Consider the following 25,146-nt stretch of genomic DNA (forward strand, 5'->3'; position numbering starts at 1 on the left):
CCTCGACCTTTGGAATATCATTCAACGCGACGCAGCAAATAATGCCGTACATTTAAATGAGGTGGCTGCCGTCTGCACGAATACCGTAGCACGGAATAGTTAGACGGCTGATTGATGCACGAGGACGTGAGTTACGGCCGACCTTCGGGCGATTTCGTCAACGTTCCACAGCGTACCCAACCAGACTACTAATTCGCGAGCTAATCGTTGCCCAGCTATTACGGATCATTGTCGTTGACGATCGACGAGAAAAACGCGCCCTCGATGGGACGGGTTTCGATCGACAGGCAGCCAAGTCGATCGTTCCCGACGAAAGAGCGCGTAATTGCGACTACGATAAAAAAGAAGGTGGAACAACAAAGTAGTATCGTGGCAAATTATAAAGGGCTGGGCGGTATTACCTGCGCGCAATTTTGAAAAGTATGCAAAAACGTGGCAGCAACCGTGCTCGCTCTCGTTTCCCTCCGACGATGATCCATCTCGGAACGCCAATGTACGCGTCCTCCACGCCCATCGTTTTTGAGCAAGCTATTATGTCGATGTGGTTGCAGATACCTCGCCCGAGGACTCCGCGACCGTTGCATTATACAGAAACGGTGGAACAAGCCCTCGTAATCACCAGGACAAGCAATACGGTTCGGTATTAAGGCGAGATCTAGTCGCGCAAAGGGGGTAAAGCCTTATTCTTAACCGTGTATGGCGGCGTTGGAGCGCGTGGGAGCAAAGTCGCCACCTTGCCCGCGGCGTCGCGCGGCAGCAGCACGCTTATTCAAAAGTGGCTGCACGTAAAGCCGATATCTTATTCTCGAATGCTCCATTCGTTCTTCTTATGGTATATCCTGCTGCTGGCTGCCGGCGACATTCTTGTCCGCGTCGCGTAACTTCTCCCCGCGATCGCCCCCTCTTCGTCTGCTATCCCGCGCCGATTCGCCCGATCGCGATTGCGCCGCGTAACGACGAGTTTACCTCGATAGGATAGAGAAACGTAGACCTCGAGCCCTGTGGAATAACGAGATCTCCCCTCGGAAGCCGTGGGAGACTCCTCGAAACGAATCGCGCTCGATATCTACGCGATTCATGACCGTTTATTTACCTGTGGCTGGTTCCGTGTCTCTCCACGCTGCCCTTTCTTCTCCCTAGCATTTCAATTACTGTCATTTTAAAACAGTTAGTACCTGTCCCTTTCAACACTTCATGAAATATAGAAATATTCAAGTCTGAAATACTTGCCATATAGAGCTTGCTATTTAATTTGCTATTCAATGTGAATGATATGTTGAAAATTCCAAAAAATGACTCCCCTGAAAGAAGTTCTTTGCAATGTATCTGAACCCCTCGATATCCATTTAAATGGTACATAAAATACTTTTTCTGACATCAAAATTGGAAGAGAGATTTAAGCGGTCTCATTTAAACGGACCACCCTGTATAGAAGCAGAGAATTAAATTTACACTCTCAGTGTTTTATTAGGCTTCCCACATTAGAGACTCGTCATCCCTCGAGCTAAACAGGCGCTAAATCTTCTGTTACATCCTTCAAGCGTAGTGTGAACGAGCCAGACGTCGATGATCGGTGTCGAGAGGGAGCGGGGGATGTTTCTGGCGCATGTTTCGGCTGTTCCTTATTTCCGACGCGAACACCCCGGGTTTATTCACGTTACAAGGGTTTACCGCGTGTATTTATGGTCGTCGCGGGCTTCCGTCGTCACACCCTGAAAACGAATCCCGTCCTCTTTCTCCTCCCCCGAAAGAGAGATAACAGCGCTAGCACGTCGCGCGGTGTTCGTTAGCCTCCGTTCTACATAACTTATTAATTACAGTTGACTAATGTTCTCCAGCTGTGGCGCGGCGCGTTTTACCACCCCTCCTTCCCCCGTTCGCGGCTCCAGCTCTCCGATGGTATTCTCCAGTTCTCTCGGTGGCTGCTCGCAGCCCTTGGTGGAGGAAAAGAGCGCGGCAAGAACGGTAGGAGATGAGAAGCTTCGGGGGTGTCGACGAGGGGCGGAGGGGTAGGCCGAGGGGAGAGAGATAGAGAGAGAGAGAGAGCCACGGGCCCGATGGGGCGAACTCGAAGAAGAAGGTGGGACTGAAGAGAGTAGAGAGCACGAGGGACGCCAGGCAGTAACTCACGCCCCCGAGAGGATTACCTACCTTGGCAAGCCTGGAGGAGGGTGTACCCCGCGTTGAGCTACGATCTTGCTGCGTAGCTACGCGTTTCTCATACCGAGTGTCTCCGGGACTCCCGTGCCTCGCAAGCAGAGTTCCTCGGCAGCCGTGAGCGTTCACGTTTTTGGAGGGACACACCGGAAGCCACGGGAACTTACGACACGTGAACAGGAGGCGACGCGGCGATTCTCCGACGGCTCGCTTCCTCGCCCCTCCGGAGGCTCTCGTGTTTCGAGGCTGGACAGCGAAAGGCCTTCTAATTGCGTTCACGATTTATGCGACCTGCTCTTGCTCTCGTTCTGCTGAAGAGGGAGGGGACCTGATTCGCCGAGTGACTCCTATATCGGGTGCTCCACAATGAAGTGTACAAGCTTCACCAATCCCACTGAACGTACGAAGAGATTTTGCCTCTCTATATCTCCTCCACCCTTTGCGTCTCAAGTCAGTCGATCGCGCTCGAGTATTTATAGCAAATACAGTAATTGGTATTGCATCATCGTTCGCCTTCGGCTGGGGAAGACATGTAGTCGAAGACGGTAGCTAAATTGGCCGCCTTTAAATTGACCCAGGGGTGGTTGAATCAGCCTAACAAGAAACGCCGGGGTTCCGATTGATGCGGCCATCAGTAACCGTCTTCGAAACTGAAACCCTCGCGCACGCGGCAGGGGTTGGTAAGCCTACCCCCGGGGCACGGGGGAGCGATGGTCCTTCATGTTTCCGAGCAATTCACTTACTTTGATTTGATTGGCCCCGCGTATGATCCGGTTTTGGCGTGCGCGATCTCCGCAGCGTGTAAGGGGCGACCGAAGGGAGGCTTTTGGCTGGCGTCGTGTTTTGCCGAACCGCGGGGCAGAGTTATATCGGCAAATCCCCGCCAGCAATCAACGTATTGGTTGTTCTTATTAGAGTTGGCAACAGCCAAAGTCTTCCCCTTCCCGCCTCTGTTTATGGCCGACTACGTCGAAACTCGGCAGTTCCTTCCATTTGAGAGGATCCCTCCTAATTCGGACTGTCCTGAGCCTGGAGAGGGTTTCCGCTCGAAACACCGTGAACTTTTCCACGCTCGTTCGAATTCGCGCTCTAATCCGCTGGATTGCGTGTGCGTCGCGTTCTGGTTAAGATGTACTGTCTACCGCTGTCTGCGCTCCCTAATTGGAAGATACCCTTAACCCTCTGCTGTTCAGGATGAACCTTTTTGAGCCTTGGGAGAGCTTGATGTTTATTCCTTGATTTAGGGATGGTAGATTTGCTTGTAGAACCAGTTATTCTTGTAGTATTTTATTAAGTAGATATTACTGTGAAGGAGAAGGGACAAGATGAGGGCACTGGAGAAATGGTACTTGAGGATATTATAGAAAATTATATCTTTATAATACTTAAGAACTGTAATAGAAAAGTGGAAGCTTTCTAGGAGTCTAGACTTGACAAATCCAAACTCAGATGAAAATGATTGTTCGGACGGAGTTTTATTCCTGATGAAGCTTCAAAGAGGTGGTAGACCGCGACAGGGGTTTCCACAGAGGGTGTTCCTAACGATATACGAGGGAAGGTTTTTTCAGGAAAGGCGTGAGTTACGATCGAAATATTTTCACTCGGTCTAAGCACAGCCTCTCTCGCGTTTCTCTTTACCAGCCCCTGTTCCCTCCCCTTTCTTTCTGTCCCCCGACCACCAGCCAAGATCTTCCTTCTCGTTCCCCGGATGAAACACGTTTCACGGTCTCAGCATAAAATTTATCCACCCCCTTGGTTAAACAGCCACGCACGCCTCTTCTTACTTTTCCAAGAGCGTGGCAGCCTCGGAATTCTCCCCCTAACTTCGTTTCGCTCACGATATCCCACGGGGCGCGCGTAACCTGGGGTGAGAGGCTACGATAGCTGACCTAGGGAGGGAACGACGGATCCAGGGGTGGATCTTCTACCTTGGAACTAAGGAATTCGTGAGAGTAACATCGGCAGAAATTTTTTCTCGTTTCCTCCATCAACCCCTAATCTGCTGGCTGACCGATTCCTCCGCAGAAGCTCGATATTTATCCCCTTTTCCCACAAAAGCTTTCACTTCATCTAGAAACAACGCATCACAGTATCAGCCTCCAATTTCGCTCGCATTTATCTGCCTCGCCGCGTGCCAGCGAGAGGAGTGAATCGAATGGAGATGGAGGAGAGAGATACGACGAGGGGTGGAGCGGTCGATCGAAAATTAAAGAAACCGAGCGAAGGAAGATACGAAGGGCGGAGGGATAAAAGGGCGACGCACGGGGGTTGTCGCATTTTCTACTTTACGGAGACGTACGAGGTCGGCTTAATTGGCCAAAGCCCTGGTTTTATTTATAAGTTCGGGTCTATCGCCCCAGCCCCAGTTCTCTCGCGTCTTGAGGAGTCGGAGCACGGGCCAAAGGGGGATGCTGCTGGTATACCTCCGTCGGGGTTGCTTCGAGGGTGGAAAGGGGACACTGGGTTCGCGTGACAAATAACCCTTATAAACGATGCACCGTAACTCGGCTCGCGCGAGCTGGCGCCCGCGAACTCCGCGCGACAAGCTGGAATGAAAATCATGGGGATGTTGTGCAACGACGGAGGGCGTGTACAGAGGGAGAGGAACGCGAGAAGAGGCGGCAAGGGGTGGCTGTTCGGATGGCCACTTGATTACGCTGCGATAATATACAGGACGATATGAACTCCGTTGCTGCGCTGGGTCGCTCGTCCGCGCGATATTGTGTAATAGCCAACTGGAAATGGTCCAGTGGAGTCGAGTAGTGGTCACGCGCGCGCGCCTCTGACTTTCGCCGCGTCGATAATAGATCGCCACGGATGCGATAGTAAATATGACGCGTTTATTACTCGCCCTGGCGGCTGGCGAAAGTGTGTAAAGCGAAGAGTCAAACGTGCTGTAGCAGGAACACGTCACAGATAACCCTGTCTCGGTCTGATTCACTGTTCCAATCGAAATTGACCCCTGGAATATTTGCTCTGACCGACGGAAGTTATTGGGATTTGACTACCTAGTGAAGGGTCACCATCGCTGTGTACCTACTGCAGCAGTAGCTTCTCGTTATAGACTGACTAGATCTTAAAATTATTTAGGGTAAATAGTTTCTACATAATGCAAGTACCTGTGTAGGTACGTTTTCATTAGCTAGCTTCAGCTGCCACTGAATAAAGTCGCCCCCTTACTCAAACACTGGACCTTGAACTCAATCCTCCACTGTAGGATTGGAATTACCCAAAACTCACTTCCTCCACTTCGACAGTTCCTCTTCCACGATGGTTCAGTATCAGAATACCTAGCCTATCTTCGCGTCGAGTCTGTTTGGAACTGGTGGATTAATTATTCGTAACAATTAAGCAGTTCGAGTGAAATTAATTTCTCGGTTTATCGCGTAATAACTGGCGATACGTGGGGGCCCGAGCGCGCGGCGTTTAACTGAAATTAATTGTTCGGGCCGAATCGGGGGATGGCGGGTGGAAAAAGCGAAAGGGGTCGTCGAGCGGCAGAAATCGTATTACGACTGTTTATATACTTCGATATAAACCGTATGTGAGCGAAAGTGGAGGAAAAGGCAGAGGCCGCAGAGGCTGCTTACAGGCGAGTAGGGGTTGCTTTGGCCTCCACGCCGCCGGCAGAGGTGAAACGGGAGGGTTTTTACGAGGCAGTAACGGCCGATAAGGTGAGCTTGCGCCCCCACACACGGCTTTACTCCGGTACTGTACCCAAGTGGCTGTTCGACAGTACCTATCCCGCTGTCCTACACTCTCTTACTTTCTCTCGGTGGCTCGCTGCGTCTCCACCACGCTCTATCTGAAACCGTTTACGCGCCTCTTCCACTCTTTCTTCTTTTTCGTTTTCTTTTTCTTCTTCTTTTTCTTCAACGCCCACCTAAGAGCATCTTGGCCTGTCGGTGTTATCGGCGACTATGGGGGATTTTGGACTCCTCTGGCTCGGGCCAGGCGATTTCTTGTACCGTAAACGCTACTATTTGTACTTAGACGGTCCATTCTTTGGATATCGATTAAGTCACTGGCATATCCGCGCGAGATTGTAATGGGATGAAATCTCGACGAGTGATCAGATGCGTTTTTTTTAAAAGACACAACCGTGGTTGCAGATGATTGGTACAGGAGGATAATGAGGGGTGTTTTTACGAGAGTGCATGTACTTATGTAAGGAGCTTCTTGTAGTCACTAACGGACTTTGAGAGAAATCATTGTTGCATAATGTCTCGTGTACCAAAGCGGTTTTCCTGTCCGTGTACTGCTTGCTTGCACAGTGCCAAGGAAGAGATACTGTATTTGCATATTCATATCAAGAATTATCAACGCTAATTTCTAACATCGCATACTTGCAACATGAATCTCAATACTACACCTGATTGCGTATTAACTGTATCCCTACAGTTTTACTTGACCGCATTTCTACTTACTCAATCGTCCAGACACAACTATCACTAGAAGCGTCGCCTCATCAACGTTCGTTTCTCCGAGCATACCTATCAGGTACCCAAAAAAGTTCTGTTGCTTTCGACCTCTCGCAAATGATTTTAATTTTCCATAAAAAGCAATAGAAGTTTTTTGGACACAACTACCATTTAATTTCCTCAAAGCTAACGACTCTCGCGGCCCTCTCCGGAAGTCCAGCGTTGCTGAGACGAGAGAAGATAAGCCGTGAGCGTGGTTGGCGCGCAAACATTATTCCTTTCTCAGGCGCGGGTCCGTTCTCGTGGGCCTGGAGGAGCTCGGAGCCCCGAAAACGAAACGAGCCCGAGAAAGGGACACGCACGCGATCTCGAGCTCGTTTGAACGGGTTGGTTGGTTTTGTTTGGTCCTGCAGGAGCGAACGGAATGCGCAGGCGCGGCCGACAGACCTACACGCGCTACCAGACGCTCGAGCTGGAGAAGGAATTCCACACGAACCACTACCTCACCAGGCGGAGGCGGATCGAGATGGCACACACGCTCTGCCTGACGGAACGGCAGATCAAGATCTGGTTCCAGAATCGGCGGATGAAGCTGAAGAAGGAGATACAGGCGATCAAGGAGCTGAACGAGCAGGAGAAGCAGGCGCAGGCGCAGAAGGCAGCAGCAGCAGCGGCCGCGGCTGCGCATCAGCAGCAAGCGGCCGGTGGGGGACCGGAGGGGGCCAACTAGGGGTACGCCCTGCACCGGAGCCCCCCTGACCACCCCACCACCAATCCACACCACCCTCTGCTAGCACCGCAATGTACACAGCTATATTAAAGGTGAGTGACTCTTCGATACTGATCTTTCTATTTCTCTTTTCTCATTTTTCTCCCCCATCTGTTCGCTTAACCTGTTAAGCGGCCAATTTCTACACTGTAATTCCCTCCGTGAGTAATGTCCTCTCGGTGGAAATGAACACTCAGCGCATACATTTTATAGGAAATTTGATTTGTATGGCTATTAAAAGGTGCAACTTCGCATCCTCATTTTAAAGATACTCGAGGAGCTGATGTACTTACTTCAAAGCGATGAAACTGCTCGTACAACGGCGCTAGTCTTCTACAATAGCGTCTGGGAACTCCGACCAAAAGTTCAACCCCCTGTAACCCATATTCTTCGTAACCTCGTTGAACTGTCTTTCACACCGATAGTCCGACAAATTTGAAACTCAGCCGTGTTTCGACCCTCGCTGACCTCAATCCGAGAGGGTTCAAGCGGCCCCCGAAGGTAATGGAGTTTCCCTCGGCCGTTGAACAACAGCTCTTCCGCGTGGCGGTGAGCGCGCATTACGCGTTGATATATCATCGGAGAAAGTTACGGGATCCTGAAGAAAATGTTGGCTAAAGAGTATTACGAATGGGAGGCCAGCTTTTAGCCGTTCCAGCCTTTAAAATTAAGTTTATCCAGTACGGTTAATGAGGATAAACCACCTGCGAGCGTGCGCCTTCATAATTTCCTAAGTTATTCTGTTTGCGTGCATTTAAGCTCGCGCCTGCATCTCAAGGGGTTGCCGCGGCAACCGGCTCGCTGAAATGTTGCTGCATCGTGATTTTCATATTTTTCTGTTTCGCGAACACCGCGGACATTAACGAAGTGGTTGCAACTTTCTCGATTCCTCTCGCCTCATCTCGACCTATGGACGTGTTCTCGATGCCCCGAGGAAGTTCCTTCAAGCCAACGTAGCTCCAGACTTTCTTCGTTTTTTCGGGCCGTTAGCGTTTCCCTTAAAAAGGGAAAAGTGAAAACGGTCTGAGGGTAGGCGCGAGTAGCCCGAAAACGAGGAGAAAGTTTTTGGTCAGGTAGTGGAAAAAAAGGAAAAAAAGAAGAAAAAATGGTACCAAAACGGTGCCAATTTCTGCGCCACGTCGAGGATCCTCTGGTATAATTTGTATTTTAGTCCGATGGGGCGCCCATTCGTTCTCGGAAAACGAACGACCCTTCGAATTGCTTGGACCGGGCCAATATCGGCTGTAAAAAAAAGGTCTCCGGTTTTTCTGCGCTTTCACCAGTCGTCGAGCCAGGCTTTTATGACTCTTTCCATGTTTGGGTGAAAGAAAAGGATGATTCCTGGGAAATGCTTTGTGTCTTTCGGCGGTCGGGATTCTTGCTGCTGTCTGCTCTTTATTGCACCATCGATTCTTTTCATATTTTTTGTGTTCTTCTTTTTGCTTATCACAAGAGTGTTATTAGTAACCTCGTTGCTTTTTATCTTCTTCGAAATTTCTTTCTATTGGCACAAATCATTGTCAGGAAGTTGGTTAAAAAATTCGTAATAGTTACCATTAAAGGATCGATTATTCCTGTAAAAAAGTTGCCAGCATATATCTTCTCGATAATCGCGTTCGAATCTTATTATCGTCCTGGCAACGCTGAACGCCCACCGGAAGAGAAATTCACGTGGTAATTCGCGGCCCTACCAAATCATATCTCCCCGGCGACTATCTGAGATAAACGGAAAAGTTTATAAAGTTTCAGTCGGCGGTACGCAGCCAGTGTTTTACCGACAGAGGAATTCGCCGATTAACTTCACGAACTCCATCGTAATTGTAGGCTACCCGGGCGCCGATTTCGCGATTACTGACCCGGGCTGATGTTTAATCGATCCGGTCGTACTTTAACCTTCTTCCTCCTCTTGCTCTTTCGAACTACACTGTATCTTAATCTTTATCGCGGAATAAGAACCCTATTACGTGACTGTACATACGCAAACGACTACGTAAACGTCTGCCATGACGCACTATCGAATCACGTCACGCGTAGAATTCCCAATGGAACGGAGAGAAGCAGCCTCGTATTTTGGGAGGCTTCGTGTCCACGTCCGAAAATAGAACCTAGGCATTCGATTTGCAATCTTCTTCTTTCTTTTTATTCATGCTGTCAACTTTCCCAGAAAGTTTCCAAAGAATTGACAAAAGAAGAGCAAAGGACCTTTTCAAGTGCATACTTGTTCTCTAGCTTGTAAAAATGCATCGAAAGAATAAAATAAATGAATACATTCGTCGACGTGGAATTGTTCGTCAGATCCAACCGGAAATAACTGATCCTCTCCTTCTTCCTCTCGCCTACCGACAATAATCCCAGTTTCTTTCTTTATCGTCCGACGCGGCGTCCGTCATCGGCGCGAGCGGCGTGCGCGTTTTTGCGGACGCAAAGTAGATCGTTAGCCGGAATATGGAATACTGCCAGGAACTATAATCGCGTCACGGTCGAATTGTAGCGGGACGGCGGTGGAAGGTAACGTCGCGGTATCGGTACTCGAAATCGATTAGCGTGACGATAAATTCCGATTTGAGTTATATTACCATATTAATTACATATTTATGACGTTATTTATTAGGGCCGAGTTTCTCTGTTGCATTGTTTCGCGCGCTCATTAAATCGCGCATCGATAGCGGGGCCCGCATTAAATTCGCGACCACGCCACGCTTCTGATAATATAATGAGATATACATATATATCAGGGCCGTTTTTTTCCCTTTCATCCAGCTCTCGCCGAATTTGCGTTTCGAATTTACATTTCATTGTTGGGGCGGCGGCCGAACGACGACGTTTTTGCTTGTTTCCCCCGCGCTAGGCGAGCGAACGGGGGAAGAGCAACGTCCAATTAAGAAAAGGCCTCTCTCAGCGCTATCGTGCGGAGTCACGGCCGAAGAATTTGACGGACCTCTAGGCGGCGCGCTTCCATATGTCACCTTTTTTCCTCGCCTAAATAAAGAACGGGACGGCAGCGAGCCCTCTCGCGGGGCGGGCCTTGCCCAGTGCCACGGTGCAGATACACGCCGAGATAAATTTTGACAGTGAACAAGAAAAGGCAATTTAGAGGAATTTCGGCGATCTACTTTTATAGGAGGAAAGTTTTGCCCGTATAAAAGCGATAAATCTAACGCTGGACCGAGTCTAAAAGCTAGAAATATTTAATGCCGTCTCGGTTCTGATACCGTGTTTCGGAGTCGAGCGCAGGTCTTTGGGATATGTTTCTGTAGGGGAGTAGTTCTGTAGGCCTGACTGGTCATCGGTCGAAAAAGTATTGGAGTTAACTCCTGGGTCATTGAGTTTGTTATTTTTTGAACGTTGTTTATCGAAGAACCACCGTCGAATCTCTAGGATTAGCTTAGATATAAATCGGTGCCATAGTTTGGATCGAGGAAGCAATACTGGCACGTATGAGCCGTCTTATACAAAGTACATACGATTTGGTTCATGGTATTGCAATGCCATCTAGTGGCTTTAACGACATCTGGCTTAATTATGGCCGCCTCACCCCCTGGCTTCCGAGGGCGTGGTTAAGGCGGGGACGATCGACGGCGGCTATTTCGTCGCATTGGCTCGTTACTCTTCATCGTCGTCCATCGGCTTGTATCTTCGTTTCGCGAAGATAGAAGTGTCCTATCAATTTTATTCTTCGACTTAAGCTCGAAAAGAGCTGGAAAATGTGTCAAAGTTGACGGCAACGCGAGGGAAAGTTTTCGAAGTGGAAGAACATTCCAGTGTAGTACTCCGCGGCACTATTTTCTCTGTTAATTGGTTGTTTTCTTAGTAGATGGCAGCACGGGACGACCCGTTCACTACAGATAAAGCAGTAACTCTGCCTTACCGACGGCCTCAATCGGTACTCCGCTTAATTTAGAGCTCGCTCCTACTTACCGTGCTTAACGCCATTCCACGGTAGTCCAATGATCGCCGGTAATGCATTTTATGGTTTGTTTTTATCGACGTGGTCGTACAGTAACTTACAGTGTCGTTTCTGGTTCTCAACGCGGGGATCCCCACGGTTAGCCGTCCCGAGGCGGATCCATACGCGCGTATATCGCGCTCCTACGTGTATGCAGTTACGCTGACTCGGCTGGACCGCTCGCATTTTTCCGACGAACGCGTCCTCACGGCTATTTGTCAATAATCCAATAAAGCCGCGACCAGCGGGCTCATGAAGACGGGAATAAAGCACCGACACCGTGTGATTTTATTGCGCAGTAAAGCGTGATTCCGACAGATTGATGCATGATCTTTCTCCCCCTTACGCTCGCACCCACCCACGATCAACGCCCCCGTCTCCTTCTTTCGCGGGCATACGCTCAGACCGCTCGCCTCCTCGTCAAACGTTGAGTCGGGGATCTTTATTGGCTGTAAAGGAAGACATTTTACGATCCATAAAAGCGTTTATAGCGCTCGAGCAGTCTTACCTCGGTTCTTACACCCCAGTTATATCCATTACCCCTTCCGCGGCCTTTCCAAGGGCGGCCACCGGCACGCGCTCTCTCCGCTGCCTTTGAGATTTACAGGTTACGCTCCCGGTAACACCTCGTAAACTTGGCTTAACGACTTTAACCGGGCCTAACTGCTTCCTTCCTGCAATCAGACCCTGACCTACCGTCCGCGCAGACGTCCTAGAAAAATTTCAATACCGCCCGCGGCGGCCACAATGCCACTCTCATTCTACTCACAAGGTTTATTCGATTGCGTTCCTAAGATCTATTCATAGTGTGACCCTGTAGGCTTTTGTGAATTTTAAATAGCGCAGGTCTTCTCTTAGACTTCTTTGCCGACTTGTATGGGCGTATGTCTTAAAAGAGTTAGGACTGTCCAAGCTGAATAAGGGAAGTAGATTAATTCTAGGGATATTAAAGGGGTGTATTCGAGCGGATAACTCGAAGTATGTTAAATTTCAGCTATTTTTTCTCTGGAAAATATTAAAAGAAAAAATAATTTATTCAGAGTTCAATAAGGTGTAGACTTAAATCCTGTGAAAAGTCAGTGTCATGGGCTTAAACCCCCTTAGGCTTCCTCGTGGCGCATCAGGGCCAATATCCCTAGGGCTGAGAGAGAGTCCTTATCACTGAAAGTTTAACGAATCCGCTTGCTTGCTAGTTTCATACGGAATTCTATCTGTGGAAGGCGTGAATCCCGCGGCTCACGGGAGTGGCGGCGGGCTGTCCGCTGTTTTATGATTTGTTTTGATTACACTTCATTACCATTTTACGCCTTTCGCTGCCACCGTAACTGCCTGGCAATAACTCTTCGTTGTTGATTCTATCGCGACGTTTACGACCGTCATTATTAGCTGATACCACTTGAACTCTCGTAAAGTCTACGCCCGTGCGATCCCTGCTCGTCCTGTACATCCGCTTGGACGTCGGACCATGGGGAGGGGGGTCTGTCAGCAACGGGGGGTCGCTATTTCGGGGAGGGGAGACTTACGAGTTGCTGGATCGGCCGGCAGATCGCGCCCTTGTACTCGGCTCTACGTCTTAATGCCATACTTCATTTATCGAGGGCCTCTCCGTTCTCTTATCTTTCCAGGACGAGTCATCGTAGCCTCGGGACCTCGAACGATCATCGTCCCCTCCTCCTCTCTCATCTTCCCTCTTCCTCTCTGGACCTCTCGCTTTCTCCGCCGGCTCTTCGTTTATTATCTTCGCTTTCATTTCGCGGTCGCTTACTTTCCGTCGTAAATCTTGCCACGAACGACCCGGGAGCGTCCATATCGGAGCATCTTGATGATTTCCGTGGCAAGTTAACGCGCGGGACAAATTTATGTTTCGTCGGACGGACGGGCTAATTGGATTTTGAGGGACACTGCGGCCCGCATTAAAAGTATCCTCTATTTTCAAACGGCGAAGATCGCGTTTTAATTGGTATCTCCGCGGCCCGTGACGGGTTTTGGCGCGGGAACAACAGCTTGTTTACCGCTCGCGAATTTATATCCTCGCCCCCCCTCCTCATGCTGTTGTCCGATTGTTTGCGATCGCAACGGTAGAAAATATCGTTTGTTTTTTTTCCCCCCCTTCGAAATGACGCTCACCTTAGCGACTGCTTTATTATGCAGAATTTATCGTCTTGGCGAGCACAAAGGGAGGAAATCGCGTTTCGCTGGTTTAGGCGCGCGTGTGCATGCCGCGGTGCGCGTAGAAGCATAAACAAAAGCTCTTTCGCGCGGGTTGATAGCTTAATAACCGCGTCGCTGATCCTGAGGCCGAAGGAAGCCGCGAATTTCCCAAAACCCGGTTTTGTACAGCGGTATTAGCATTTAAAAGTGAGCGGAGCGCCCCGTCTGCCGGCGCCATTGGTCCACATTTACACAACAATGAGGGGCCGGCACTCTAAAAACTCCCAGAATCCCCGGGCTTCGAAGTCAACGGGGGAAAGAGCAGGAGAGACGGCGGATGAAAAAGAAGAGAAACGGAGAATCGTAACGCCATCTCGATCTTTTCTTCACTCTCCCTCTCTCTTTCGCCTCTTCTCAGCCCTTCTGTTCTCTCTTTCTCTTTCTCTTTCTCTGTCTTTCTTGATCTCTTCCCCCTCTCCGACCCTATAGCCACCACTTTGGATTTGAGGTTAGGGTGGCGCGGGTCGTAGAACGGGACAAGAGGCAACGGCACACACTGCCTGCCTAGAACCTCTCCCAACACAAAACCTAAGGCTTTCACGTTCCTTTTTTTTTGCTTTACTCTCTTTTCGGAGTCTTGGCTAGCCAGAGGATGGCGTACGCTGCGCTCTGTCTGGCTGGATATTTCTAACACACACGATACGCGCCGGGTTCCTCAGTTGCAACGTGATGGCTGGCTGCGACGTTGCCAAATTATCTTACGTAATAGCTTAATTTTTCTAGATATTGTCCGAGTATATTTATTATTTTTCTGGAATTGCTCCACCTTTCCGAATTACTTTTTTCTCAGTGTCGTGAACTTGTGTTTTTGAGTTTGTGTTTGTGAGAGAAATGATTTCGCTTTAAAATAAGCAACACTGTTCATTGAGTTAACGTTTGTTCGAGGTGTCAGGATGTATTCTATAGTATTATAGTCAAGAGGATATTAGTAGCTAGGGTCCATTAAATTTTTTTAGCATAGCGTTTGATTATTCCCTCTACTGTAATTCTTGCGCCTTCATTCTAGGTTGCAGGCACACGCCCTCTGTTTCCTAAGCTGAAACGCAAACTATAGAGGCGTAGAAGTGGGAGGGATCCATGGTATCCTAGACCATCACTTGATTTTAGCCGCACTATAATAAACAAACACTTTTCCTATGCAATTTACCTAAAGTGAAATTTACTCCATTCTCATCTACGAAACAGAGACCTCAAAAAACGATCCAAAATAGTTATAATATTCTCTTCCATCCACAAAGTTTCTACACTAGAAAAACTATTCTTCATAATTTTCACACATCACTCACATCGCAAGCAAACATTAAAACGAAAAATATTAAAAAAGAAAGGCAACACATTTGCCACAGAATACAAGGAAGGGTTAATAGAATCCTCAAATCTAGCTCGGAGGCACACTCTAAAAACTTAATTACTTCCTCGTCCTTAATAGTCCCGAAGCGAAGTCGCGGCGCGTGTTAAGCGAGCATTTCACGAGTTGTCGCGCGGCGTAAGTGGCGACCGACGAGCGTTTCACCGAGCAGTTTTACGGCTTCTTCGTCGTGGCTGAAAAACCACGGGGCCGCGTAGCCGGTGGATTTCTGCTACGTGTCTCGTGTGCGCGATTACACGGTTCGTTTAACGCGGCAAGAATGACCAGTCGGCGAGCGTTGTCCATCAATTCTGGCTGGCTCGTATCCTCGGGCCGACGAATGAATTGCGCCTGATATCGCGCCGTCAGCCTCGGCGAGCTTAATTAAAAGAAACGCGCAAATCGCGTCGAATCGAATCGGAGCGGGGCCTGATTCCCTCACGACACGCGGCTCTCGTTCGTTTCCAGTTTCGGGCCGCGGCTTATTTATACAGACCACCCGTGAGCAAGATCGCGTTGAAATAAAGTGGTACCGGCTAAATGTTCCTTGACCGCGCGCGAGCGCGCGTGATAAATATCCCACACGGAATTTATCATTGTTCACTTTACATTTATCGCGAAACGAGATTAATGTCTCTATCCGTCGCGCGACCAGCTTTCGTCAATTTCCTTGTTCGCGCCTGATCTATTATCCGCGAAGATTTCTTCCTCGCGTTTGGAATGACTGTGCCTGTGGGAGGGACTGTGTCGCTTTGATATCATTTGGTAATATTTATACTACTGTTTGGAAGTATTTAGACAGATGATTTCCGTGGAGAAAGACATTATGTGTCTTTATTTTAATGAACGTCTTATCTTTAGTAAGTGTTATTGATGTCTAGGAAAATTAATAAGAGTAATATGTTATGTATATTATTAGCAGTATCTAATGTTTGACTAGTTGGTAAGATTTTTAATATCTAGGTAGACAGCCTCTTATTCAAATCAAAATATAAATTATGCGTTTGATACACATATCTCCCCTTTCACATGGTGCCAATATTTCTCAAGTTCTATATCTAAAATATCAAGAAGTGCTTCTAAAAAGGTTCGGCTATAAGAAACTTGGAACGACGAAAGATGTGGCGATCGTATTAACATTTGTAGAAGTTCAGAAACTGACAAAGGGGGGTCTGAAAAATTGTATTGCCCGTACAGATGTTCGAACTATGAGTTACTGTTAACGTTCAAGCGAGAAACTCGCTCGTAGCCCTCTGCATCCCCGAGTTCCGAGGACTCTTCGTGTAATGCGTTCATTGTACGGCTCCAAAGCTTTTCGTGGCGCATCAGCTTCCCCCTAGTAGCATTCACGGACTCGTCGTCAACCCACTTACACACGATATTGAAATAACCGTTCCAGACTCTCAAGTAAAGTTCCCACGAACTTTCTTACGTTCGTGAGCCTCGTACAAAGGCGGTGTACTTGGCGAGCGAGGGGGTGAAGACGCTGCCTAATTGCGATACACTCCACGGGATGCCAGCGCGGCGGGAAGACGCGCTTCTCTATCGCGCGGAAGTTTGGAAAACTGAGAATGCATCTGGACTTCGTATTTCTTCTTTTAAACTGAAACTTTGGAATCTTCACACCCCATTAGAGTATTTTATGAATTTTTCTTTGCCTCGCGTTGAATCGATCTGCTGAAAGTGCTTCATAGAAAGGTATCACTTGTATTGCATTCTTCTGACTTCTTCTGAGATCAGAGACAGAAGGAGAAACTCCTCCAGGACATGATATACTATAGTAGGTCCTAAAAATTGTACGAAAGACATTTCTCCTCGTCTCACTTCGATATCCAACACATTAAAAGAAGGAGGGACGCATTAGCCCCTCCGATGCTCTCCCCTCGTTATTCCAATGCCCCAGAAACTTCCGTATCTTGTTGAATCAGGGGAGAAGGGTACGAGCGGCCCTCTAAATTATTCGTTTCCGACTAAAAACGGACACTGGAATGGAAGAGTTCCGAATAAAAGTTTACGCTCCTTCGTCGGCTGTATCATGGCCGGGGCGCGTGGAAGCGTTAAAAGTTCGTCGAGTATGAGCGGTGGCGAAATATGAGAACTAATTGCGACACGCTCCGCGGGGAGTTGAATCGCTGGAGAGAGGGCAAAGGAGAGGGGGGAGGAATTTTGAGGTGGCCGGTGTGCGTATAAAGTTAAGAAGAAGACGGAACCAGAGGGGACACGGGAACAACGTAGTTATATCCCCCGCGCATGTTGCCGGCACCAGCCCAGCGCCGGTGTGTTTTTCATTTTCTTTATATCACCCTTGACGCTCGTAAAACCATTACCCGTGACCGGGCGAACGCAACTTCTTCTGTATAAAACCGTATCGGTGTGTACACGTGCACAGTGCCGCGCGATCTCCACGCGGTCTTTGATGATACTGGAACTTCTTTCGACTTCACTCACCCCCCGACTCGCGCCACGAGACGAGAACCCAATTTCCTCGGCGACGCGGGAAACCCTGACCCCCTCGGATTTCCTCCGCCCCCGTGCTCATGGGAAGGATTCACCTTCCTCGATACCCGATTGCTCCGACTCGTTTCGCGCCGATTCCTCCTATTCCAACTGTGCTTTTCTGGACCATTCGATCACGGTGTCTGATGACTTCTTGCGGAAGTACCTCGAGTGAGGATTGACCCAACAATAGTAGGTCATGGTGGATGGTCGGGGGTGATGTACGTAGATGGCTTGTTAGTGTTGGGAAGTGTTCGGAGGGTTTAGGAAGGAGATTTCCTCCTTCAACGTTGTTACTACTTGCCAATTATTCAACTCTCTCATCAGAGAGAACTGTATAAGTATTCAAATGTTCAGATCTCAAGAAGTTACCAACATCTTAGGAATCCTGTAATCAAAAACTAGGCGTTCCTTGCGAGTTCCATTCTCCTGATTATCAGCCCAATTCATGAGAGCCTTAAACCCACCAAAGAAATATATTTCTTCACGCGTTAATCAAGTAATAAAAAAAGAAAGAATCTTGGTCACTCGAGGGCCAAATATTTGAGATTACCTATAATTTATCAATCTCGAATAATCAAAATATGTAGCATGAACGGACCATTAGACGCGAAGGAGCGAGCGAGCGTCGGGGACGCCTTGATACTCGGATGTGTAGATAAGTCAGTTAGCGACTCGGTCTAGCGCGTTCCAGCGTGGAAGCTTTTTTGCGTAGCGCGCCCTCTTATTGCTCTCCTCTCTCTTTTACTCCTGCTCACTCCTGGCGGGTGATTCATCATCGGCGTCGTCCTCTCTCCTTTCTCTGGCTCGGTTGGCTGGCTGGTCTGGCTGGCTCGCTGGCTCGCTCGGTTTCTGGCTTTCTGGCCCTTGGACCCGCGTCCTCTTCTCTTCTCCTCTATCGTCGGCCCTTCCTCCGTCGCCTCCTTCTCGGACCTACGTACTCGTTTTACTCCTACACTGGAGCCGTACCAACATGCAGTTCTGGCTCGGCAGGGCGCTCTTTCTCGCTGTTCGCGTATAGGTATTCCCGCATTTCTCCCGACCAGATCCTGGTGTCTGCGAACGGCCGAGGTACTCGTGCTCATCCGCTTGAAATTTCAAGCGAGCCCGAGCGTGCTTGCCCTCCTCGCACCTGTGCCTCGTCATCCTCCTCCTCCTCCTGACGTTTCAATAATTGCCTCTACCTTTAATTAAGCCGTCATCGTCGCCTCTGCTTGCTAAATTGCCAAAGTAGCCTCCAGAGGCCCTATAGGGTGAATGCACCTAATATTGAACATCAGTTATATCTTTAACCCTCGAACAGCGGACTGTTTTGCATTTACGTGCAGAGCCAGCGCACTCAGGGTCACTTTTGACCCAACGTTCGTCATCTGAGGGTTAAAAAATGAGAGTATCACTTTTACAGTTTGTTGCGGTTTATTTTTCAAAGATATAGCTAATATCCAGTATCGAGTGTTGTTCATTGTTAGGTACACTTACTCTATGTCTCAGAGATCACGTTCGACTTCGATCCTTTTTCGACGAACCCTCAAATACATGTTCAGGGTGTCTCGGTACCTAACCCTGTACATGCTTCTACTCTTCTTAGGTCACAGTATAGAGAACAGAGCCGTCGAACGCCATCACAGATTCCCGTTTCCCTTTCAGCTTAAGGACATTCCCCATACTCGGTCGGCTGTCCGATATATCCCGTCGCAACCGACCGCAGATACCCAGCGCTGTAAGGGCGAGTACGCGAGCCCGCTATAAAACACGCGAAACGATATATTACCCGGCGATATCACTCTCCGGCACGAGGCGATACGGTAATATTTCGTCGGGGGAACGCTTGGGAAATGTTGGCGGTGTCGGCTTGGTGTAAACACTGCGGGGGCACAGCGGAGATGATCCAAGGAGCGAGAGCCCTCTTATTTCCTGCTCGTCACCGCTCCTCCGATCGAATATGATGGCCTCCGCGCGTCCCGCTCCCTTGGGCCGACGATTCAATTATACGAGACACGGAACCGTGCTCGGCCCCGCGGCAGGCCAGGATTGATAGCGCAGCCTCGGCCAGGCTCAGGCTTCGGGGCCTCTTAGATACGCGTGGGCAGATAGAGGTGTCTCTCGGACTCTTCGCGGATCACCTCCTGGTTCAGGATCTCTCTCGACGGTTGTACGTCGTCATCGAATCCGATGGCTCGATAAGGAGCGATGCTTCGCGACGATTGCGTGTTCCCAGCGAAACTGTGCACGTCCTGGCGTGAAATATCGTAGCGTTCCGAGTTGCTCGGCGTAGGGACGCGCGGGGGGCTAACCCCCCCCCCCCGGTTAGCCTAGGAAGGGGGACCACCTTCGGTTTCGAAGGTGGGATTCCGGTAATTCGACGCATTCGAGAACGGAGGAAGACCGATGGACCCTGGGTTCGGGCGAGGACGCAGGGGGAAGAGGAAGAGAAGGAGAGAGCGAGAGAGACGGGGCAGAGGAGCAGTGGGTTGGGTACGGGGGATAGAGTAGGGGCGGGAGGGCGTTCCACGGCACCCTGCATGGGGTAGCTTGCAACCTCACGCGACACTAGAGCCATCTATATCCCCGGAGATTTATGAGTTCCTGGTGCAGCGGCTGCGAGCCAGCAACTACACACCACGCAGTATCGGTCCGGTACGGTGTTGGTGCTGCCCCCTGTCGCGACGGGCGTGCTGTTGCCCCGCGGGGGTTACGCGCAATTCGCGCTCGTGCAACGTCGCTCTGATAAAAAACCTGCGACTCGATCTCAATCCGATGCTTCTGCGAACTTCGTCCCGTCTCGCGCCCCTTCTCCTCTTCCCGCTGTCTCTCTCCTCCCTATGCTTGTTCGCTCTACCACCCTCCCTGCCTCCTCCATCCCCTTTCCTGCCGCTCGGACTTGAAATATCGATCATTATTGTGTTCCCTACGCGTTTATAGACTGCGAACGCATTGATATTGCAGTTTCGCGTCGTATATGTGACCTGGGTGGGGGTGAGGTCGAATGCTCGAGGATTCTGGTATTTATTGGGAGATTGAGTTTCAGGAAGTTTTTATCGCAATTTGGGTAGATTCCATCGTTTCAGGATGAGCTGGAACTCTTTTTGGGAGAGGAAGATTGGATTATATCTTGGGAGTGTAGGAGGCAGGCGTTATTCAAGGTGTGAGTTATGAGCAGTTATTCGCTGTAAGATTGAAGATTCTTTCTGCCATTAGTTATAAGTTGACATCTTGTTTTGTGAATTGTTCAAGTAAAGGAAAATAATGGAATTATTTGGAAATATAATTCCGTCATCTCATCAAGGAGAATAGCGACGAATTTGTTGTGGTACAAAATTATTGATTACTCAATCTCAAACTTCATCCAGGAACGAACAAATCTGAATATTCTCACAATTTATTGAATAGTCTTTAAATTTTAAAAGGCTATGACAAAATATTGTTTATGCATAAAATAGCTCACTTCCACACCCAATGCTTCGTCTAACTCCTATAACCACCGGACTAAATTTATTTCAAGAATAAATACCTACAGTACAATACCCCGTAACAAGGAAAAGGAAAAGAAATCCACGAACAAAGATTCTCTTTTCCCAAAAAGAGAAATAGAAAATAAGCAATCGGACGAGGATCGGTAGGAGGAAGTTGTAAGTCAAGATTTTTCAAGTGCCCCCTTGATGCCCGTGTCCATTCGCACGGCTCGCGATATCCTGCAGGGGTAACCGATGAAAATAGCGGGAGTGGGGCTTTAGCCGTGGTGGCACGTTTGGTACGGGACGACGACAACGATATGAGTACCGGTATCTACCTACCTATGCTTCTGCTCTCCAACCCAAACGCCCCACCCTCTTGATGCGGCCGGTTTACGAGCAACCTGTGGTAACGAGAGCGATAGATAATAACCGCTCCGTGCTCAACCCCATCCCCTTCCTCCTCCTCGCCTCTATCTTCTCTCGCTCTACCCCGACCCCAGCACGTGGATATTACCTTCGGTTATTTTTTCTCGATTCGTTCGACCGGATTTCTTAAACGCTCCGAAACCACTTCCACCGCTGTGCAATTCAATTTTCGTTCCTCCACTGTTAACAGATTCTTAACGAACTTTTTTATCATTCGTGACTCGCGTTGAAATATATCGAACGATTCGAATCGTACCTCCCTCCGCATAAAGGAGGAATACTTTCGTTTCTCGCGATCTCTCCCCAATGACAGATAAGGTTGTTTTGCCGAGGGCGCATCGAGATTTGTGCTTTCGGTTTTTGCGAGCTTTAAGCAACATTAGACTCTCGACGTAAAGGCACGCGGAAGGGAAATTTATTGCGGCTTAAAAAGTCCGGCTTCCTTCGGAAATCCTGATAAATGCGCGAAGGAGCTCCTGTACGTACGTTAAACTCGGCCGTGCGCTCTCTCGCGTTGCAAGAACCCGAGAGAACGCGAAGTGACTCTAGGCCGAAAAGCAAACTACGGCAAAAATGAAATACAGTCGCGGGACAAATAGCCGTTTCGGTGGGGTGGCTCTCCCGAGAGTTCTTGAATAAATTCCAAGGGTTCCTTCCTTGTCGATTTCCTGGCAACGTCTTAATTGCGGAGCATTTCGATCGATGCTGAAGTTGAGAGCTGCATAACACCGATCATTATTGTATCCCATACAATTTGCCTTCTTTAAGCTTCAAATAATTCACTCTTCTACGTTTGCATTTATGTTATCTTTTCTATCTATCGTCCTTTCCCCTGGATTGTAATTTGTGTCGTTCTTGGGTAAAGAAAGGAAATAAAATGAAAATCGAAAAGTTTCGAAAATATCAAAGAGAGTATCGAGGCGAAGATTCAATCGATGGGAATAAAAGGAGCAAGTAGTCCCTGTTGAAGACGTAAAAGTTCGAGACGAGGATATTCGAAGAGGAGCAAAGAAGCAGGTCGTATGGGAGGGTAGATTGAACAGTTGGCGTGAGTTTGCGGCTGTAAAATGTGCCGACCTTGCCAAGACCCAGGGAACATCCTCTCCACCTTCCTTTCCGTTTCTTTATCCGCTTTTGTCACGGCGAGCGACGCAGCCAGGGCAAACAACTTTTTCGAAATCGTTCCAGGAATAAATCACCGCGTTTCTGCCTCCGCGAGCATTCGTGATTCATTTCCTGGCACGATCTCCGCTTAAAAACGACAGCAAGGAACAATCGAGAATCGCAAAAAGTCTCGAAAAAGACTGTACAGAAGTTTACGCGCCTTCGAAGACCCGATCGTTCCGTGTTCCTTCGTCCTGTAACTTCGAACGAAATGGAATGATCGGGGGAACGATCTTAGAAACGCTCGAGAACTCGAGGACCAAGCGATCCAGCGTGAAAAGGTGGCGAAAGGAAAAAGGGCGTTTGAGGAAGGTGCACGGTTATAAAATGGAAGACGAAGGGGTGCGAGATGGCAAGAAAGGATCCAGCAGCGGATTGGCAGCGCACAGGTCTCCGTGTCCTGCTGTTCCTCCCTAAGACCTAACCCAGACCCAACCCCTTTCGCTCTTAACGCGGGCTATCGATATCCCGAGATACAAACACCACGAAAGCCCTGGCTCAACGTGCGTGTAGTCGAACAAGGCACCACGTGCATTCATCCCATTACAAAAGGAGCTGAACCAGCGGTGGACGACCCGACCCGTCGTGTCCTCGACACCTTCAACATATGAACGTACGCAACCCCGACGGGTCGGACCTTCGAACGACCAGCCTGCACAATTTGCCACCCCCTTACCCTCGTGGTATTTTTTCAAATCTCCACACCGTTGCAAGGGAGGGATTCGACGGTCAGACGAACAATAGTGCAACGGAGGGACTTGTAACGAGGTCTGGCTCAGAGAAGTGGGAGATATTCTGGGTCGTTGATGGGAGTTTCAACTGTGTTTAGGAATTCTAGGAGAATGTTGATGGATGAGGAGATACGCCTGCTCTATTTCCTGAATTTTATCTTTCAGAACCTGAGGAGACTATAAAGCATGATGACCTCATTTTTTGAGGGATTTTGTGTTTCAGATTTTGTAGAACATTCCTTCAAGTTTCGGAGAGTAGTAAAATATGTCTGATATAGGGTGAGTGTAAAGTCTTTGACTGATTACAATAAAAATACATGATAAATATAGGCAAACTTGCTATGCACTTCACTTTATTTTCTTTCACTGAAGTATATGCTTCTATAAAATTATTTTTACCTAAATAATATTTCTCAGGTACATATCGTACAGATTACGGAAGGCACTAAGAGATTGAAGACTTTACACTCACTCTACATAATGTCTGTGAATAAGCATTAAGTCACAGAAACGCTACGAAACGGAGATTGCATTGAAACCCAGTGTCAGCTAACGGGCGCTCGTTCTGATTTCTGTTTCAGGTGAGTGGCAGGCTGCATCCACTGTCTCTGTAATGCCAAATAGATGGTCGATGTGCGTATCTGTCGATCGTCAATTTATCGGTTGCGGCGAATCGGATGCTGCACCCGGTGAGTGACGAACCCGCCTCCCGCTCCCCCGCGCCAACCAGCCCCGCTGGGATCTCCTGTAGCTCACTTTGACCAATATTCTCCCGCAGACCAATCAGTATCCAAGTGCACAGTGACAAGTCCGTACAAGCCTAGTATTGTCGTAGTTCCCCATGCCCCCTTTCTGCTCTCTCTCTATCTGTAGTTCCTGCTTTGGCGCGCAGTAGTGTGTGTAGATAGAGGGGGGGTGGGACTGAGTTATCGGAGTTAGTTCCGCGCCGCTTGCGAATCTCTCCGTCGTTTCGGGAGGATCGACCGACGGAAGCGGGCGGGACGCGCGCGGAAAATAAGGAAAAGGCAACCCGGTGAAATGGAAAGGAGGGAGAGAAAAGACGACAGCCGAGGAGCACTGCCCTTTTCCTCTCCGTTTCCTCGTTATTTTCGATACGGTGCGTCGCGGGGTGGCGCGCAGCTCCCTCGAAACCTAAATACGTAACGAGAAGGTCTAAGGTGGTAACTATAGTAAGTTAACGCTTGGGAAGTTGGACGAGTATCCGCGACTGTCGCGGCGGAAGAGATCACGGAACGATCAAGGGGAGGGGGGTTGTATCTCCCGGTGACGATTATGAATCGAATGTAATAAAAAGAGGACAGCCTTTCGATAAGCTCCTCGCGTCCCTCCCTTCCCTGGATTTCGTTCGCTCGGCGTACTTCCGTTTTCCGCTTCTCGAACGTGTACGCTCGCCGATACAACCCTTCCGGAGCGTGTCACGCTACGACTGCTGTTGATGTTATGTTTTTGTTAATTTTTTTTTTATTGTCTGCGGAACGACACGAGAGCACGTTTCTATCGGGGTTCGCCGATGCGACTGAGGAGGCGAAAGGGGTGGCAAGAGACGTCACCTTAGAATTTTCCTCGCGAATTACTCTCAGGAGCGTCCGGCAGGCGATAAAAACGTGTTTCTTTCGATCGGTACAAAATATATATGTTGATGTTCGATAATTTTGTTAAATATTATATAGAATCGTTTATGGGATCGCGTGTGCTCGACACCCGCTGAAAGAGGGTGCGGACAGGCGCTGTCCTCCTGAGACGAATAGTTTCTTCGCAATACGTTCGGAAGACATACCTTTCTCTTCTGTCTTCATACTTCTTTTTCATCTTCTTCTTCATCGTCCTGTCTCGCTGCCTGGCCAATTTCCTTCCCTTCGATTCGTGGCGCGAGACGAAAGCCTGGACCCTGTACGAGCAAGAAATAGATTACATTGTACGTACCTACTTAGTACCTAGACGCCTACCCAGACACGGACCCGTGCATGGCGCTATCCTAAGCAGTAACAACTATTCTAGTTA

General features: G+C 48.9%; 1 protein-coding gene across 2 annotated transcripts in view; it reads left to right on the plus strand.

Annotated features, from left to right (window-relative positions):
• The window catches only part of Ubx (ultrabithorax), a 111,932-nt gene extending 88,176 nt beyond the window's left edge, over positions 1–23,756 (plus strand). For both annotated transcript variants that reach the window (XM_076382121.1, XM_076382129.1), the window contains 2 exons: positions 6,992–7,400; positions 23,706–23,756. In XM_076382121.1, the coding sequence (XP_076238236.1) occupies positions 6,992–7,308 (317 nt within the window). In that variant the 3' untranslated portion in view covers positions 7,309–7,400; positions 23,706–23,756. The remainder of the gene's footprint in view (positions 1–6,991; positions 7,401–23,705) is intronic.
• The last annotated feature ends 1,390 nt before the right edge of the window (positions 23,757–25,146 follow it).

Source organism: Calliopsis andreniformis, chromosome 1 (assembly GCF_051401765.1).
Source record: "Calliopsis andreniformis isolate RMS-2024a chromosome 1, iyCalAndr_principal, whole genome shotgun sequence".
In the NCBI taxonomy this organism is placed as follows: Eukaryota; Metazoa; Arthropoda; class Insecta; order Hymenoptera; family Andrenidae; genus Calliopsis; species Calliopsis andreniformis.